The sequence below is a fragment of the Hyaena hyaena genome, unplaced genomic scaffold (assembly GCF_003009895.1).
Source record: "Hyaena hyaena isolate Hyena2069 unplaced genomic scaffold, ASM300989v1 scaffold_383, whole genome shotgun sequence".
NCBI lineage: Eukaryota > Metazoa > Chordata > Mammalia > Carnivora > Hyaenidae > Hyaena > Hyaena hyaena.
Window position 1 is genome coordinate 1,653,889 of NW_024081014.1, and position 19,483 is coordinate 1,673,371.

The following is a 19,483-nucleotide window of genomic DNA, read 5'->3' on the forward strand; positions in this document are numbered from 1 at the left end:
TACAGCATCCCTTCTTAATAAAGACTCTCGAGAAAGTTGGGATAGAAGGAACCTACTTAAACATCATCAAAGCCATCTATGAGAAGCCTTCAGCTAACATCATCTTCAACGGGGAAAAACTGAGAGCTTTCCCCCTGAGATCAGTAAAACGACAGGGATGTCCACTCTCACCACTGTTGTTTAACATAGTGCTGGAAGTCCTAGCATCAGCCATCAGACAACAAAAGGAAATCAAAGGCATCAGAATTGGCAAAGAGGAAGTCAAACTTTCCCTCTTCGCAGATGACATGATCCTCTACATCGAAAACCCGACAGACTCCACCAGAAGCCTGCTAGAACTGATCCAAGAATTCAGCCAAGTTGCAGGGTACAAAATCAACGTACAGAAATCGGTTGCATTTTTATACACCAACAATGAAGCAACAGAGAGAGAAATCAAGAAACTGATCCCATTCACGGTTGCACAAAAAACCATAAAATACCTCGGAATAAATTTTTTAATTTTTTTTAATGTTTTATTTATTTCTGAGAGAGAGAGAGAGAGACAGTGTGAGCAGGGGAGGGTCAGAGAGAGACGGAGACACAGAATGTGAAGCAGGCTCCAGACTCTGAGCTAGCTGTCAGCACAGAGCCCGCCGCGGGGCTCTAACCCACGAACCGTGAGATCATGACCCGAGCCGAAGTCGGACGCTTAACCGACTGAGCCACTCAGGCGCCCCTAATGTTTGTTTATTTTTGAGCAAGAGCGAGAGACTGAGCATGAGCAGGGGAGGGGCAGAAAGAGAGAGGGAGACACAGAATCCAAAGCAAGCTCCAAGAGCCTGACGTAGGGCTCTAACCCATGAACCATGAGATCATGACCTGAGCCAAAGTTGGATGCTTGACTGAGCCACCCAGGCACCCCTGAAGCCTTATTTTTAAGAGAGTTTTAGATTTCACAGCAAAATCAATCAGAAAATACAAAGAATTCCAATATTCTCCTTGCCCCAAACAAACATAGCCTGTTACACTACGAGTATCCCACATCAGAGTGGTACATTTGTTAAAACTGAACCAACACTGATACATCATTATCATTCAGAGTCCATCTTTTATGTTAGGGTTCACTTTTGGTGTTGTACATTCTGTGGGTATGGATAAATGTATAATGACATGTATCCAGCCATTAGAGTACCATGCAGAATAGTTTCACTGCCCTAAAAGTCCTTGGTACGCTGCCTATTCATTTCTCCCTCTCTAGAGCCTCTGGCAATCACTGATTTTTGTAGCGTCTTCATAGTTTTGCATTTTCCAGAATATTATATAGTTGGAATCCTAGAGTATGTAACCTTTTCAGTTTGGCTTCTTTCAGTTAGTAGTATGCATTTAAGGTGGTTTCAGGTTTTTTTCATGGCTTGGTAGCTTTTTTCTTTTTTAGTGCTGAGTAATACTCCATTGTCTAGATGTATCACAGTTTATTCATTCACCTACTGAAGGACATCTTGGTGGCTTCCAAGTTTTGGCAGTTATGAATAAAACTGTCATAAAAACCCATGTGCAGGTTTTTGGGTGGACAGAGAATTTAACTCCTTTGGGTAGCTACTAAGGAGCATGGTTGCTAGAGTACATGGTAAGTTTATGTTTAGTTTTGTAAGAAGCTGCCAACTCTTCTTCCAAAGTGGCCATACCATCTTGTATTCCCATGAGCAGTGAATGAGAGTTCCTGTTGCTCCACATTCTCACTAGCATTTGGTGTTGTCAGTGTTATGGATTTTGGCCATTCTAATAGGTGGTATCTCATTGTTCTCATTTGTATTTCACTGACAGAAGATGTTGAGCATATTTGCATTTGCTTATTTCCATCTGTAAGCCTTCTTGGCGAGGCATCTGTTCAGATCCCTTGCCTATTTTTAAAATCAGGTTATTTGTGGGGCACCTGGCTGGCTCCATTGGTAGTGCATGTGACTCTGGTTCTTGGGATTGTGAATTCAAGCCCCATGTTGGGCGTGGAGCCTACTTTAAAAAATAAAAAACAAAAACCTAAAATCAGATTATTTTCTTATTGTTGAATTTTAAAAGTTTTTTGTATATTTTGGATAATACCCATTTATAAGATATGTTTTGCAAATATTTTATGTCATTCTGAGACTGTCTTCTCATTCTCTTGATCCAGATTGCATTTTTTTTTTTTTTTTTGCTGGCCTTTTTAGACTCTTAATCTATGTTCTCAGTCTTCGTTTGTCTTTCATAGTCTTTACACTTTTGAAGTGTATTGGTCAGTTATTTTGGATTTGTCTGATGTAATCTCATGATTGGACTGAGATTATGTATTTTTTGGCAAGAATGCCAAGGGAGGGATGTTATGTCCTTAGTACATCTTACCAGGGAATATAAGATGTTACTGTGTTGTATTGCAGGGAATATTAATCTTGATAACTTACTTGAGGTAGTGTCTGCTGGGTTTCTTCACTATAGAGTTACCATTTTCCCTTTGTACTTGATAAATATCTTGGGGAATATACTCCTCAAACATACCCATTGATTTAAGCATGTATTGGAGTTTGCCTGCAATAGTTGTTATTGTGGTGTTTGCCTAATAGTGATTTTGTTTTTCTTTCATTCCTCCTACATTTACTAATGGAGAGTTTTCTGTAAGGAAGACTTGTCCCTTCCCGTTTATTTATATACTCAGTTATTTATATTAGCATGGACTTATGGATATTTATTTCACTTTTGAGTTATAATACAATTTTATCACTATTTTATTTCCTGAAATTGTCCTATAAAGCTGTTATATATGAATTTTATTTAAAAAAGAAAGCTTATTTCGGGAAATTGATTTTACTGAAGAACGAGAGGTGAGCCATTTTAGTTTACATTGCAACTAGTATGCTGATAATGCTTTGTTGCTTATTATTTCTGGTAGTTTTTAGTGTCTTGACTTACATCTATTTGGTAGTTCTATCCGTAATCTTAATTTAGACTGCTTAACGTTTTATTCTGATGAGATGAACGTGGTGGCTTGCATGCATGAGGTAGAAATTGTTTTTTAGATCTCATTGTGTGTTATGAATTGTGTAAATTTTATAATATTTCTATGGGCTTATTGGTATTAAGAGTGTTTCATAGTGGTGCCTGGGTGGTTCAGTTGGTTAAGCGTCCTACTTTGGCTCAGGTCATGATCTCACAGTTTGTGAGTCCCCAAGTCAGGCTTTGTGCTGACAGCTCAGAGCCTGGAGTCTCTTTCAGGTTCTGTGTCTCCCTCTCTCTATCCCTTCCCCACTCATGGTCTGTCTCTCTCTGTCTCTCAAAAATAAATCTTTTTTTTTTTGTCGTGGTTCTGATGGCGTTTTTTTGCTTTTGTTTTTGTTTTTTTGGTCTCAAAAATAAATCTTAAGAAAAATTTTTTAAAAGAGTGTTTTATAAAGTAGAAAAATATTAAACAGTGAGAAGTCTAAATATCAGTGGATCTTATCTACATTCTTAGAGTAAAATTAGACTTAGGAAAATATTTGTCTTTCTAATATAGCAGGTTTTCTTGTGCTTCCATTTCTAGCAAAATAATGTACACATATAGAGAAATTTTAGTAATAATTATGATGACTTGTATTTTTATAATTGAATGACCAAATCAGATTTTTAAAAATATTCTGACTTGAGATTATCTTTTGTCTCTGGGTTTTCATATTTTCTAGATAGGTTCAAAAAAATAGGTTAATATTATCCTTTGAAGAGAATTTAAAACATAGAAGAATTTTGTACATAAATTATGGGAATTATACAGTGAGGTAGATTTTCATATATGATTTGTTGAACAAGTTGCATTAATTTATAGCCATATCTGTCTGGTAAATTAAGTCATAATGACTGACATTGATCCTGAAGAAATCAATCTAAATTAGTTTGTATTAATGTCCTCTTATCTAAAACTAATTCAGCACAATTTGGTGTTTCTGAAAGTTTGGGAATTGGTCCTTAATACTTATTCTAAATTTGAATATCTAGACCTGCATATAAGTATGGGTTAAATGGCCAGTACTTTACTTTTGATTAAGTTAATTTAAATTATTACTGATTTATTTTCATTCCAATTGGGACAAATAACATATTGGTTATTTGTAAAACATCTTTTCTGTTACTATCCTCTCACATTAATTAATTTGAGGGGGAAAAACAAAACTCATTTTACTGCTCTGGGTATTTCTTATTTTATGTAAATTCACATTATACTATCTATATCTCCTAAGCTTTTAGAATTAAAATATAATGTAAAGGTCATTTAGTCTGACCTTTTATGTAATTAAGAAATCTCATCTAGAGCACATAAGACAGTTATCCAGCCTCTATTTGAATGTGGTCATGTTGGGAATCTTACTCCTCTTGGGAGAGTTCATTTCACTATTTTATATTTTTTACCAATCAGAACACTTCTTATTTGACTTACAAGCTCCTTGATGGAAGACATTATTTTATTCATCTTTGTATCCATGACACTGACTTGTAAATAATACAATAGGTACTTACAATATATTTGTTAAATTGTATCCAGTAGCAGTCTACTTTCCCATTGGCTTTAACCTTATGGCTCAAAAGAGAACTGTGTTCTTTTCTATTTGGTAGACTTTTACATATGTGAATGCCACCATTATGTCCGTCTTTAGTCTTCACTTCTCTGGACACTGAGAATTTGTAGATCTCTGACCATCCTAATCATCTAGGTTTATCATCCATTCTTAAAAATAGGATACTAAGGTTGGAACTCAATCTTTAGATAGGATCAAATAGAGTGGAATCATTAATTGTAGATTAACGGCTTCTTTTGTGTACAGGCACTAGGATAGACACTGTGAAACGGAAAAAAAAAAATCTGAACTGGAAAACCATCCCTTCAGACTCCAGAATTTTGGATTGTCAGTTTTGTCTATTGGCTTTTAAATTGTATTTTCTAGCTAATATTGGGGTAAAGTCTTTTTTTTTTAAATATTTTTATTTATTTCTAGGAGAGAGAGAGAGACAGCATGAGCAGGGGAGGGCCAGAGAGAGAGGGAGACGCAGACTCTGAAACAGGCTCCAGGCTCTGAGATGGCAGTCAGCACAGAGCCCGATGCGGGGCTCGAACCCACGAACCATGAGATCATGACCTAAGCGAAAGTCGGTCGCTTAACCGACTAAGCCACCCAGGCGCCCCTGGGGTAAAGTCTTTTAATGCCACCTAATCATTGTTCACCCAACTTTCGATATTTAATAATAATTTACATTTACCTGCTGGTAGTTTATTTAATACCTTCACTTACATGGTCACATTTAATCCTCAAGCTAGGTATTACTATTCCCACTTCACAGAGGGAGAAATTAATTTTCCCCAAGTTCTACAGCTGGTAAAGTGGCAGAATTCAGGTTTTTCTGATTCTATTGACTTTTTCCACAACTATCTTACCAAGACCTTACTTCTTTTTACATCTGTTTTTAAAAATGTTTTGTGTTTATTTACATTTGAGAGAGAGACAGAGACAGAAGACAGTGTGTGAGTGGGGGAGGGACAGAGGGGGGGGGGAGATAAAATCTGAAGCAGGCACCAGGCTCTGAGCTGTCAGCACAGAGCCTGATGTAGGGGTTGAATTCACTATCCATGAGATCATGACCTGAGCTGATGTCAGATGCTCAACCGACTGAGGCACCCAGGAGCCCCAAGACCTCATTTCACTCTTGATTCGAAGGGACACATGCCTGTTGTGTTGATATTTATCATTTATTCCATTCAGTATTTTCTAATTCATACATTTAACACAGTCACCAGAATCAATGTTAGTCTTCCTTCTGTGTTAGATACTGTGTATTCATTTTAACATAAAATACTAACCCAATTGTGCAAATTTACTCTCAATTACTAAGTAAGAACTAGGTTTTTTTTTTTTTAGTAAGAATTAAACTTATTTCTTAAAAAAAAAAAAAAAAAAGGAAAAAGATAAGCATTCTTGAACCTGAGCTTGGCCTATATGATACAAGGTTTTGGAACTTAGGGTATATAATTGTGACTTCTAAAGAAAGTTTGATTCTACCCAATGGCTTTAGCTTTTTCATTCTTCTGCAACCTTGCTGTATTTGATTTTTATAAGCATTTTGGAATAATTAAATCCTTGTTCTTATTGTGTATAGCTTGGGATGGTGGAATGGATTGAACCTCCTAAACGAGAACGCAAAGCAAACTACGCAGTGGATGCCTACTTTAGAGAGGCTTTACGTGTCAGTGAGCCAAAGGTAGCAAAGGTAAAACAGAATGAACCCTGTTTTTATGTCCTACAGCAGAATTCTCTTGTAACATGGTCAGTGATTTAGATTTATTTATATTGGTGTGAAATTATAGTTTTTAAAATATAACAACAATCTGGAAAAGTAGTTGGTAAAACCCAGCCATATATAAAGGGACTACATTGTATTTATTTTTCCATATGTTAAAGAAGTAGTAAAATATAAGTATGTTCAATTCGTGTACTAAAAACAAATATGTGTGTAATGCATTTTCCCCCATAGGCTCCACGACCTCCAAAGCAGCCAAATGTTCAGGATTTTCAGTTTTTTCCACCACGTTTGTTTGAGCTCCTGGAAAAGGAAATTCTTTATTACAGGAAGACAATAGGCTATAAGGTAATTTTTCAAGTATCTATTATTTTTTTAAGTTTTTAGATTAGTATAATTTTTTGAAAGAGAGTGTGTATGTGCAGGTGGGGGAGGGGTAGAGGAAGAGGGAGAGAGAATCTTAAGCAGGCTCCAGCAAGCACGAAGCCTGATGTAGGGCTTGATCCCATGAACTGTGAGACCATGACCTGTGTTAAAATTAAGACTGGGATGCTTAACTGACTGAGCCACCCAGGAACCCCTATAATATAATCTAAGCTAACATAATCTGTTAAAGTATACTGGAAAGGATTCCATTTTAACGTGAGAGAGCATCAGAGTAATTCAAAATAGTGGTGTTTTTAAAACCAAGGAGGAGGTTTAACTAGAAGTAAAGCATCAAACTACCAAATAACTAGTAGGATGATCTTGAAATGGGAATAATGGAGAATTATCCAATATTTCAAAAGTAGTGATAATAACATATTATTTTAATAACGCTAGTGTTTGGTCAAAGAATATGTGGAAAGAACAATAGGTATATGTTTAATTAGAAGTAAAGATATGATAGATAACGAGGTTTTTAATCGTTTTCCATAATAAGATCAAGAAATAATACGTTTGTATTTATTTTTCTTGGGTTGATGAAAGACCTGTTGGTAGTTATTTGATTTTTGCCACAGAGGTGTTAAAGCTAATGATAAACATGATAATTCTAACATTAAAAAAATTTTTTTAATGTTTTATTTATTTTTGAGAGAGAGAGAGAGACATTGTGAGCAGGGGAGGGTCAGTGAGAGAGGGAGACACAGAATCCAAAGACAGGCTCCAGGCCCTCAGCTGTCAGCACAGAGCCTGATGTGGGCCTTGAACCCACGAACCATGAGATCATGACCTGAGACGAAGTCAGGCCATCCAGGCACCCCAGTTCTAACATTTTTAAATGATCTTTTGGATGAGTATCTGTGTGACTCAGTTAGTTAATGTCTGTCTCTTTATTTTGGTTCAGGTCTTGATATCAAGGTCATGAGATCAAGCTCTACTTCAGGCTCTGTGCTGACAGCGCAGAGCCTACTTGGGATTCTCTCTCTCCCTCTCTCTCTGCTCCTCTCCCCACTCACACACTCTCTTTCTCTCACAATAAATGAATAAACATTGAAAAAAAACTAAAAAAATGATCTTTTGGAAATCAAAATTCTTATTTGTTAGGTAGATAGGAACCCATTTTTAGTGAGTGAAAAGTTTGTCACCCTAAAGCTGTCACACTGAGAGATTAAGTATACCTGGTTATTTCTATATGCTAAAACTTTCCAGGGAATGGAAAGGGATGATGACCAACGTATAAAATTCACTAGTATAAACAAAATTATAAAAATATTAACACTAGGGTGGCTCAGTCAGTTAAGCATCCAACTATTGATTTTGGCTCAGATCATGATCTCACCGTTCATGAGTTCAAGCCTCACACTGGGCTCTGCGCTGATGGCGTAGAGCCTGCTTGGGATTGTCTCTCTTCCTCTCACTGTCCCTCCCCTTCTCTCTCTCTCTCTCTTTCTCAAAAATAAATAAATATACTTTAAAAATATTAACATTATTGTAGTTTTATGAATTTTTCGGTTTCATGAATTAGAAGATGTGTTTTAAAATTTATTTTGTGAACCTTTATCATAAGTAGAACTATAACCAATTTTTTAAATTAGTAGCTGTAATGTGTCTAGAAAAACTCCATATATATAAGATACTTAGTTCATTTATATTTTGAAACTAGAGTAAATTTCTAGAGCATTTCTACTATTTGTCCAGAGTGAGAGCAGTACTATTTGAAATGGAGCAAAAAAGGTTTGCTTGCTATTTATGTACCAAATTTCAACATATATAAAACGGAACAAGAAACTTAAGGTGGATATAGGTAGCTAATTATAATCTGGTTAGGAAATGTGATTAAATTTGAGTGCTTTGAATCAACATGAGTGGATAAAATCTGTCTTAGGAAGTTGTAAAAAAGTAAAAGTACCATGATTGAACATTCAGTTCAGGAGTAAAATAAGTTTCTTTTTTTTTAATTTTTTAATGTTTTTATTTATTTTTGAGAGAGACAGAGTATGAGCAGGGGAGGGGCAGAGAGAGAGGGAGATGAAGAATCCAAAGCAGGCCCCAGGCTCTGAGGTGTCAGCACAGAGCCCGATGTGGGGCTTGAACTCATAGACCATGAGATCATGACCTGAGCCGACGTTGGACACTTAATGGACTTAGCCACCTAGGTGCCCCAAATTAGTTTCAAAGAAAGTGAAAATGGCAGAATGCCAGAAGAAACAGGAAAATTAATGGAGAATTATCCAATATTTCAAAAATAGTGATAACATTATTTTAATAATGATTCAAAATAAAAATGAAGATAGTAAAATTAAAGTGATTAATAATATTTCATGAGGTAAACAAATATACAAATATATATTATTCTACTAAAGTTATAAACATTTTAGGTTTAGATCATTATTATTTTTATGGACTGTTTTTAGTGAGGCTTGAGAATTAATTGAAATGTTAGACCCACTTAATAAACAACCAAATATTTGTATAGAGCCTTTTATAATTCACAAAATCCTTTATCACACACTTCATTTGATTTCTAACAGCCCTGTGAGATTAGTGTTATCTTCTCCATATAAAACATTAGGAGACTGCAGTTCAGAGAGGTTAAAAGACTTATTCAAGGTCACATAGCTAACAGAGTTGCCAAGGGTGCTAGTCTCAAACCTGAGTTCTCAGTGTTCAAATGCTATGCTCTTTCTCTCAGACGTTCTGGGCTATTTCTGCATGTGACATAACCCTGCTTCTTTTTGCAGCCCTAAATAAGGACTGTGTTTATAGTGGTGTGACATGTTGTTTGGGAGGTAAGCCAAGTGGTAGTCAAATAGCAGCAATGAAAAAATCTCTGCCGATATAACTGTTTGTGCTCCTTCTTTGGAGATACTGAAATTCTGTTCCCTCCCATAGTACAGTGCCCACCACATTCTCACCACAGCTCTGGTTTTAATGTAAGCAGTGTCTTTCATTACAGTCGGTTTGTGGTTGGGGTGAGATCTTACAATCACATTTGGGTGGTAGCCAACTGGAAGGAGATGGAGGAGAGAGAAACCTTAGTAGAGAGAGGAATGAAGGGAAAGCTGCAGAGGGAGACAAGAAGTAGGTAGGTGGAAGGAGGCAGGACAGGCATGAATGAGGAGAGGGAAGATGGCATGGAATCCATGCTGTGGCACCTTGCTGTTGTGCTTCCTCACCTCCCACAGAGAAGTGACAGGAGAAGGGAGGATGAGTGAAAGGAGGGCTGTTTTTAATTTAATCCGTATTTATTGAGAACTCCTCTGTGCCAGGTCCTATCCATGCACTGGTGATAAAGTAGTGAACAAGACAGTCAAGGTCCCCCAGTGCATGGAACTTGTGTTCTAATGGAGGGGATGGATACTAAGTTCATACAACAGAGTAATGGCAGTATTTGTTTTCTGTGCTTACAGAAGATGCTCCAAGGGAACATGACGTAGGTATCAAATGTGGATTGGGCAATCAGGGAGATGGTCCCTAAGGCAGTGTCATTGCGATCAGAGAGATGCACAGGAATTAGCCAAAATGACGTGTGGGAGAGATGAGTGCAGCAGGGAATGCATAGGTACAAAGGTGTTGCTGTAGGAAGGAGGATTGCCCCTTCAGAAACCGAAGGCAGGCCAGGATTGGTAAGGAGTGATGAGGAAGAGGGATGAGATGAAGTTGGTGAGTGGGTAATTAACTGAACGTTAATTGTAAGTACCATTAATTAGGTTGAACTTTACCTTTAGAGCAAAGGAAAACCATTGAGATGTTTTTAAAGTGAAGGGGTCTGTGGGTGGTGAAATACTAATAGCAGGTACTTATTTGGTCCTTCCTTGTGTTGCTTTCTGTTCTAAGTTATTTAAAAAGATTAGCTCGGGGCACCTGGGTGGCTCAGTTGGTTAAGCGTCAGACTTCGGCTTAGTTCATGATCTCAGAGTTTGTGAGTTCAAAGCTCTGCATCGGGCCCTGTGCTGACAGCTCAGAGCCTGGAGCCTGCTTCGGATTCTGTGTCTCCCTCTCTCTCTGCCCCCCTGCCACTAGCACTCTGTCTCTCTCTCTCTCAAAACTTAATAAATGTCAAAAAAAATTCTATTATAGTATCTATTTTATTTTTTATTAATTTTTTAAATTTACATCCAAGTTAATTAGCATATAGCGCAACAATGATGTCAGGAGTAGATTGCTTAATGCCCCTTACCCATTTAGCCCATCCGCCCTCCCACAGCCCCTCTAGTAACCCTCTGTTTGTTCTCCATATTTAACAGTCTCTTACGTTTTTGTCCCCCTCCCTGTTTTTATATATTTTTTGCTTCCCTTCCCTATGTTCATCTGTTTTGTATCTTAAAGTCCTCATACTAGTGAAGTCCTATATTTGTCTTTCTCTGACTAATTTTGCTTTGCATGATACCCTCTAGTTCCGTCCACATAGTTGCAAATGGTAAAATTTCATTCTTTTTGATTGCCAAGTAATACTCCATTGTATGTATGTATGTATGTATGTATGTATGTGTGTATATCTATATCTATATCTATATCTATATCTATCTACCTACCATGTCTTTTTTTTTTAATGTTTTTTATTTTATTTCTAGGAGAGAGAGAGAGACAGCATGAGCAGGGGAGGCTCAGAGAGAGAGGGAGTCACAGACTGAAACAGGCTCCAGGCTCTGAGCTGGCAGTCAGCACAGAGCCCGACGCAGGGCTCAAACCCACGAACCACGAGATCATGACCTAAGCAAAAGTCGGACGCTTAACCGACTAAGCCACCCAGGCGCCCCTCTACCATGTCTTCTTTATCCATTCATCCATTAATGGGCATTTGGGCTCTTTCCATAGTTTGGCTATTGTCAGTAGTGCAGCTATAATCATTGGGGTGCATGTGTCCCTTTGAAACAGCACACCTATATCCCTTGGATAAATACCTACTAATGCAATTGCTGGATCATAGGGTAGTTCTATTTTTTAATTTTTAAATTAAAAAAATTTTTTAAATATTTTATTTCTTTCTGAGAGAGAGAGGCAGAGTGAGTAGGGGAGGGTCAGAGAGAGAGGGAGACACAGAACCAGAAGCAGGCTCCAGGCTCTGAGTTAGCTGTCAGCACAGAGCCCGACGCGGGGCTCGAACCCACAAACCGTGAGATCATTACCTGAGTCGAAGTCAGACGCTTAACCAACTGAGCCACCCAGGTGCCCCTAAATTTAAAAAAATTTTAAATAAATAGATTGGCTCATTATCTTCCTAATAGCCTTAGGACTGTATTTCTGTGTTACAGATGGGGAAACTGAAGCACATAGAGATTGAGTAATTTGCCCTAGGTTAAACATCTTTTAACATGTAGAGTATGATCAGATTTACATTTTTTTAAAGATGACTTTGGCTGGATACAGAGAATGATGACTTTAAATCATTCAGGAGGCTTTTGAAGTGTGAAAAGTTGAGAGAAGATGGTGGCAGCTTGGAGCATGGTGGCAGTGGTGGTGATGGTGGAAGGAGAGTTTATCCCCTACCACTCTACTAGTCATGTGTTCTCGTCAGCCTCATCTTGAATTGGGTTTATGTCATCTTAAGACTTGCCTTGGGGCGCCTGGGTGGCTTAGTCGGTTAAGCGTCTGACTTTCACTTAGGTCATGATCTCGCGGTTCGTGGGTTCGAGCCCCTCATCGGGCTCTGTGCTGACTGCCAGCTCAGAGCCTGGAGCCTGTTTTGGTCTGTGACTCCCTCTGTCTCTGACCCTCCCCTGCTCACGCTGTCTCTCTCTCTCCTAGAAATAAAATAAAAAACATTAAAAAAAATTATAAAAAAAAAAAAAAGACTTGCCTTGATCCTCCACATGCATATTTAGCTGAGGATTTATAACACAAATATGAGTACATTCTGGATGTTGACTCTTTTTGAAGCTTGTCCCTTCCATTCTTCACCAGGGGATGCAGACCTGAGCTAAGGTGTGTGCTTCAATTGGGTGGGTGTCATGTTGGAGATGAGAGTATAGATAGAGGAGTGTCGCATGCTAGTCCTCTGCAAAAGCTCTTTTTCCAAGGATAATGTGATATTAATAACTGTTACACATATCTTCTTAGAGATATCTAGCATCCCCCCCCCAATAGCTCCAGAAAACTCACCAGAGCTACAAAGTGAATGGAGCAGTAGTTTATTCTCAGTTGAACACAACTGTTACAGTACAACTATCTGGTATTCTTGAAGCATGGTTAGGTTCTCAAAAAGGACTCTTTCCCCCTTCCTGCTTAACAGATTCTTGGGGAGAGAGGTGTTGTCTTATAGCTGGGGGTGATGTGGTACATGGTACTATTTTGTCCATTTTGAGTCCCTATAGTCTTATTCAGTATGAAGTTTGGATAGTAAGGAGCTCTGTACTTTTGAAGCACTTACTAAAGAACATTTTTTCCCAGAGCCTGCCTATTTACATTTTTATTTTCTATTTTGCCCCCCCCCCATATTCAGCACAACAAGGTCACAACAATATTTTTTTTGAAAGACAAATTAGTTGTTTCTTTTCTTTAATGTTTTATTTATTTCTGAGAGAGAGAGAGAGAGAGAGAGACAGCGTGAGCAGGGGAGGGTCAGAGAGAGAGGGAGATACAGAATCTGAAGCAGGCTCCAGGCTCTGAGCTGGCTCACAGCACAGAGCCCGACACGGGGCTCGAACCCACGAACCGTGAGATCATGACCTGAGCTGAAGTCAGACGCTTAACTGACTGAGCCACCCAGGCGCCCCAAGGTCACAACAATATTGCTTATGATGAGATCTGGAATTAAAGAGTTTTGTTTTATTTGAGCCGGAGAATTTTTGTTTGTTTTGCTCTAACCACTTGGTGGATGATAGCAGTGCATCATGTGCCGGTTCTCTCTGCTCTTAGCTTTGACCTTGTTGCAAATCAGACACATTCAGAAGCTTTACTGCTCTTGCAACTTAAATGAGTTAAAGTATTTAATCACTTGTTCACTGAAATCTTTCTGTTGGAAGAGGATGACTTCATTGAAATTTCAGTTGTGGAATTAACAAAACCCCAGAGGATCTAGAAGTCCCATTGAGTCTAAGACCTGGCATGAAAGACCTCTGCCATATTTGAAGCTGGAGAAAGCTGGAGAACACTGTAACATTTATCTTCAATAAAAAATTCTTTAGGGACAAGTATAGACATTTGACAAATGGAGGAAGTTCTATAATCTCCGTGAGTTTTGGTAATGTGCCATCGTGAGCCAGTTGTTTGCAGTGTGCTGCAATTTCTGGTCACTACAGAAATTGGACACACTGGACAGTACAGTGTGCTGATTTCTGGTCACTATGTGAATTTGTGGACCACCACATTTAATTCATTGTTCCATATTTCTATGAAATGCTTCCTAAAACTCATTCTGACCAAGACCAAAAATTTTTTTTTTCACTTTCCATGGAACATAGCTCTTAGTCACACATTCTTTAGTGTCTGACTAGAAATCCAGGTAATAATGGAGATGTTCCCTTTCAAAAGATAACATTTAGTATCTTTGTATTTCATACAAAGTATGAATGTATCAATGTATTTCATACAGTATGAATATTTCAAGTAGTTTGTAGGTATCTCTATAGTGTTATTGGTCTATAATTTGTTTACTTAATTCTTATGTAGCACTTTGAAATCACTCCAGGAAGTTTAATGCTGCTAAGAACCTCATGAGGTAAAAAAATGAATACCTTTTAAAAATGATGAATATTAAGGAGTTTTTTCTTATAGGAGGAGATATGGGAATGTAGGAATTTTGAATCATTTCTAATTCTAGAAATTTTAGTGGTTAGATGTTTGAATTGAAATAGTAAATATAACATAGATGAAGTCCTTCTAAGGTTTTGCTACATTAAAAATATGAGCAGTAGATGTGGAAGAAGTAGTTTGTCATGAGGCCTAAAATCTAATGGTATAATATAGTATTATGATTTGACTTTTGTTAAAGTTCAAGGGGGAAATTTTTAGTACCTGCATAGGAATAAACAGTTTATTTTGTGTGGGTATGTTTCCAGGTGCATTTCCATTTTCTGGTTTAAAATTAGATATTTATGAAATATGTACTTCATTAAAATATGGTTTGTGGGACATGGAGATTTTGAAGCTATTTCATAGACAAATATCTTAAGATTAAAAAGGTTTTTCTCAATTAAAATTTGAAGTCAAAGTAATTTCATATATCACCAAGGATCTGTTAAACTTTTTTTAAAAGAATGTTTTTAACATGTATTCATTTTTGAGAGACATATAGTGTAAGCAGGGGAGGGGCAGAGAGAGAGGGAGACAGAATCTGAAGCAGGCTCCAGCTGAGCTGTCAGGACAGAGCCCTATGCAGGCTTTGAACCACTAACCATGAGATCATGACCTGAGCCAAAGTTGAATACTTAACCAACTAAATCACTCAGGTACCACAGGTCTATTAAACTTTTAAAGCTATGTCTGTAATTTTTTCCAAACATTTTGTTATGAAAAAATTTTGAACATATAAAAATATTGAAATAATCATATAGCAAACATCTACATACACACCACATATAATCTTCGATTTTCATCTTACTGTATTTGCTTTATCACCTCTTTGTCCATTTCTCTAGCCTCTAGTGAATAGATATCCAACTTATTTTTTATGCATTCCAAAGTTGTAGACCTAAGTATATTTCATTCAGAAACACTTCAATGAGCATATCATTAGCTAGTGTTCAATATTTATTTCTTTTTTCAAGGTAAAATTAGCATACAATGAAATGTATAAATCTGAAGTGTTTCATTCATTGTATTTTGACAAATGTCTATTTGCATAACTAAACCCCTTATGGACATATAGCGTATTACTGTCACCCCAGAAAGTGCCTCTTCAAATCAATCTCTACACCCACTCCCCAGAGACAACCACTGTTCTGATAGTATTTTCCTTCATAGATTTTTTTTTCCTCTAGAATTTCACATTAATGTAATCATATATTATGTGTAAACCGTCTTTCCCTTAGTGTAATGTTTTTAAGATTCATTCATGTCCCATTCTCGGTGGCTCATTCCTTTCTACTGCTGAGTACTATCCCATTGTAAGGATATACCATTTGCTTATCTATTCTTGTGTTGATGGACATCTAGGCTGCTTTTTGGCTTTTGGCTGTTGGGAGTAAAGCTGCTGTGAACATTTTTGCAAAAGTCTTTTTTTTAAGTTTATTTATTTTTAGAGAGTGCAGAAGGGGTAGAGAGAGAGGGAGAGAGTGAATCCCCAAGCAGGCTCCAGCATGGAGCTGGATGTGGCTCAAAACCAGAACCATGAGATCATGAGCCACATCGGGCTCCACGGTGGAACCTGCTTGGGGATTCCATGAACCATGAGATCATGATCTGAGCTGAAGTCAAGAGACGCTCAACTGAATGAGCGACCCAGGCGCTCCTTTGCAAACGTCTTTGTTTAGATAGAGCTGTTAGGAATGGACTTGCTGGTGCACATCTAATTTAAAAATGGAATTTAGCTATTGAAACATATATATATATATATATATATGTTCTTTTAATCATGCTTATCACTGGCCTGTATTTAATTTTTAACTTATACCCTTTCCATTTCCATTCGTTACCATCTTAGGCCAGGTGGTCATACTCCATTTCTAGATTATAGCCATTTAGCTGGCTCTCTTGCCTCTAGTTGCTTCCACAGTTAAATCCATCCTGCACAAAGCTTCCACATGAAAACACGTTTTGACACTTTAGTCTCCTATTGAAAAATCTCCAGTGGCTTGCTGTTGTTGTCTACTGTGTAGTTTCAAAGGCTTGTAAATCCCTTTCCACCTGGCCTTATTTGTTATCCCTTTTCAACATTAAGCCTGTATGGTCCTTCCTGGCTTTGCTTTTACTGGTTTTGCTCCTAGTGTTCCAGCCTCGAATATTGTTTGCCTCTTCTTCATCTCCCCAAATCCTTAGAGTTCAGAATTCCACAACTGGGTTGTGGGGCTTCCTCTAGGCAAGGACCATGTCCACTGTTTTTATATTCCAATGAATACCTGTCATGTGCTACAGACATAATAGACATTTGCTCTGTATTTACTAATTTGTCTGGTACTGATGATTGCAAATGAACCTGTTTTTTCAGTAAGTCTTTTAAAATTAGTAGGGTTTATATTTAGAAAATTATTGGATACAATAGTTTTAAAAATATTTTTTTTATTTTTCAGGGGCGTCTGAGTGGTTTAGTCTGCTGAGTGTCTGACTTCAGCTCAGGTCATGGTATCATGGTTTGTGAGTTTGAGCCCCACATCAGGTTCACTGTTGTCAATGCAGAACCTGCTTCAGATCCTCTGTGCCCATCTCTCTCTGCCCTTTCCCTGCTCATGCTTGCTGGCTGGCTGGCTCTCAAAAATAAATTAAAAAATATTTATTTTCAAGTTACACTAGTATAGTTTCAAACTCTATGAAATATGTGTAACAATTAGAAAAATGTACTCTGATGTACATCATAATTACATTCTAGTAAAACCATAGGGAATGAGTTGTTTATGATAGGTGTGCATATCAAACAGTGGAAGGCTTAGTGTCAACCCTTTTCTTTTTTTCTTAACTTTTAAATGTTCTTTTTGTATTTATTTTTGAGAGAGCGAGCACGAGTGGGGTAGGGACAGAGAGAGAAGGAGGTAGAGAGTCTGAAATGGGCTCTGTGCTGATAGCAGAGAGCCCGATGTGGGGCTCAAACTCCAGAACCAAAATACCATGACCCGAGCCAAAGCTGAACATTCAACTGACTGAGCCATGCAGGTGCCCCAACCCTTTTCTTTTCATATTTAATGGACTGCTATAAAACGTACTATACATATGAGGTACTTGCCCTCTTATGTCAGTGTGCTACATTGTTACTGCAGATGCACATAGAAATGGTGTGAGTCTTTGAGCTGAGTGACTTAGTTTGTCACTCCATAAAGTGAATGCTGCTCCGTACTGCTAAGCTGTACTGGTTGTCTGTGTTTACTGTGACACACTGGACATAGAGGCGCTACAGTTTTGAGATATAGGTGACTGGCTCATTGCTTGCTTCCTTGGAGAGCTGAGCTTCTGTCCCTACTCTTTTGGACTTGAGCTCTCTTCTTAGCTGTCAGTGTATCTGTAGCTCTGTATCCTAAACACTAGAATTTCTGGTACTAGAAGTGGTCACTACTACTGTATCTTTTTCTCTTGACTGCAGATTTCATCACAGTTGTTCACATACTCTGCCACCCTTTCCCTCTTACATGGATTCTCTATTTTTGGGGGGCTCTTCATTATCCTCTCGCTTCTTCCAGTCTTGGCATTTTATGTGAAGTTGCTCTCCCTTTCCATACCTTGGCAGGCAGTAAAATCACTCCTTTCTTTTTGCATTTTGAAGTGGTCAGAGCATTGAGTGCATTGCACTTCTCTGCCCTGGTTTATATTGCCAGGTGTATGGGGTTGTTTTTTGTACTGCCAAACTTTTCGTTTCTTCTGGGCTTGAAATTTTATTGTATAATGTTAGTGTTGGCATAAAGGTATTATTGTTACCACCGTGTATTACACTATTACAAGGATGTATTTTGTTCCACAGTTATAATTAAATCTAGAATATAATGTGGCAATTAGCTGTGGGCTTAACTCTAAAATACCATGTGGCACGTTTAAGAATGGTTTTTATTTTGGTAATAGCATTATAATAAGAATCTGGAGAGGATCTTGTATCATTCTGGTATAGCTTTATATTGTTTACTATTGAAATAACTCTAAGATTGATATGTGCATACATACCCTTAATTAATTTTTCTCAACAGTTTACTTAAAATTTATCTCTTGATATATAGGTCCCAAGGAATCCTGATATCCCAAATCCAGCTGTGGCTCAAAGAGAGGAGCAAAAAAAGATTGATGGAGCTGAATCTCTTACACCAGAAGAGACTGAAGAAAAAGAAAAACTTCTCACACAAGTAAAATATTTCAAGTGGCTGAAGTGCTTCTAATTAACCAGTAGAAAAAGAAAACAGATCACATTTACCTCTTATTATATGGGCTGATTATCTCTTATTATATGGGCTGATTACCTCTTATTATATGGGCTGATTACCTCTTATTATATGGGCTGATTAAACACATCAACAACACTCAGGGCTATTTTGTAAACATATATTTAGATCAGATATTCCTATTTTTTGTCCTGTTTGTAGAATACATGCATTTGGAAATGCTAGAGAATACATAAATGCAACATATAAGCATCAGTTATTACTAGGAAGACATATTTTATCAATTATAATAAAATCAGTTAATCCACATATGAAGCTTGTTAGTAATTATGAGCATATTCTTGAAAGTTTAAATTTATATTATTGTTTGTGAATTGTCCTCTGAAATTATACTCTACTAATCTTTTATTAGTAGAATAATTTTGTAATTATCAAAGTGCTTTTTATCCTTTCTTGGAAAGAACGTTAATAAAACAATGAGAGATTTCTGAATCTGTAATGTGATTATTGTATAATTAAAAGCTAATAGTTATTAAATAGGGAACATTTTCATTTGAACAAAATATTAATGCTTTCTGGCCATTGTTGCTTTAAAGAGCTTTATGAGTATAGAAATAATACACAAATAATCTGTAGAAGATAAAAAAAAGTTACAGTGTAAAAGACCCTTGTAAGATAATAAACAAACATACTGTGTGATACCACCTTAGTATAGAAAGTTGCTAGCAAGATTTATTTATTCAAGAAATTCTTTTGAAAAATATGCAAAGCACAGTACTAGAAAAGTTGGCCACATTAATTATTGAAAGATAGTTTTTATATTTTTATCT

At 37.2% G+C, this 19,483-nt stretch overlaps 1 protein-coding gene across 5 annotated transcripts in view; it reads left to right on the plus strand.

The window, feature by feature from the left end:
* Nucleotides 1-19,483, plus strand: part of SMARCA1 (SWI/SNF related, matrix associated, actin dependent regulator of chromatin, subfamily a, member 1) — a 76,192-nt gene that overhangs the window by 35,164 nt on the left and 21,545 nt on the right. For all 5 annotated transcript variants that reach the window (XM_039250799.1, XM_039250801.1, XM_039250797.1 and 2 more), the window contains 3 exons: nt 6,136-6,246; nt 6,511-6,624; nt 18,495-18,617. In XM_039250799.1, coding sequence (XP_039106730.1) covers nt 6,136-6,246; nt 6,511-6,624; nt 18,495-18,617 — 348 coding nt within the window. The remainder of the gene's footprint in view (nt 1-6,135; nt 6,247-6,510; nt 6,625-18,494; nt 18,618-19,483) is intronic.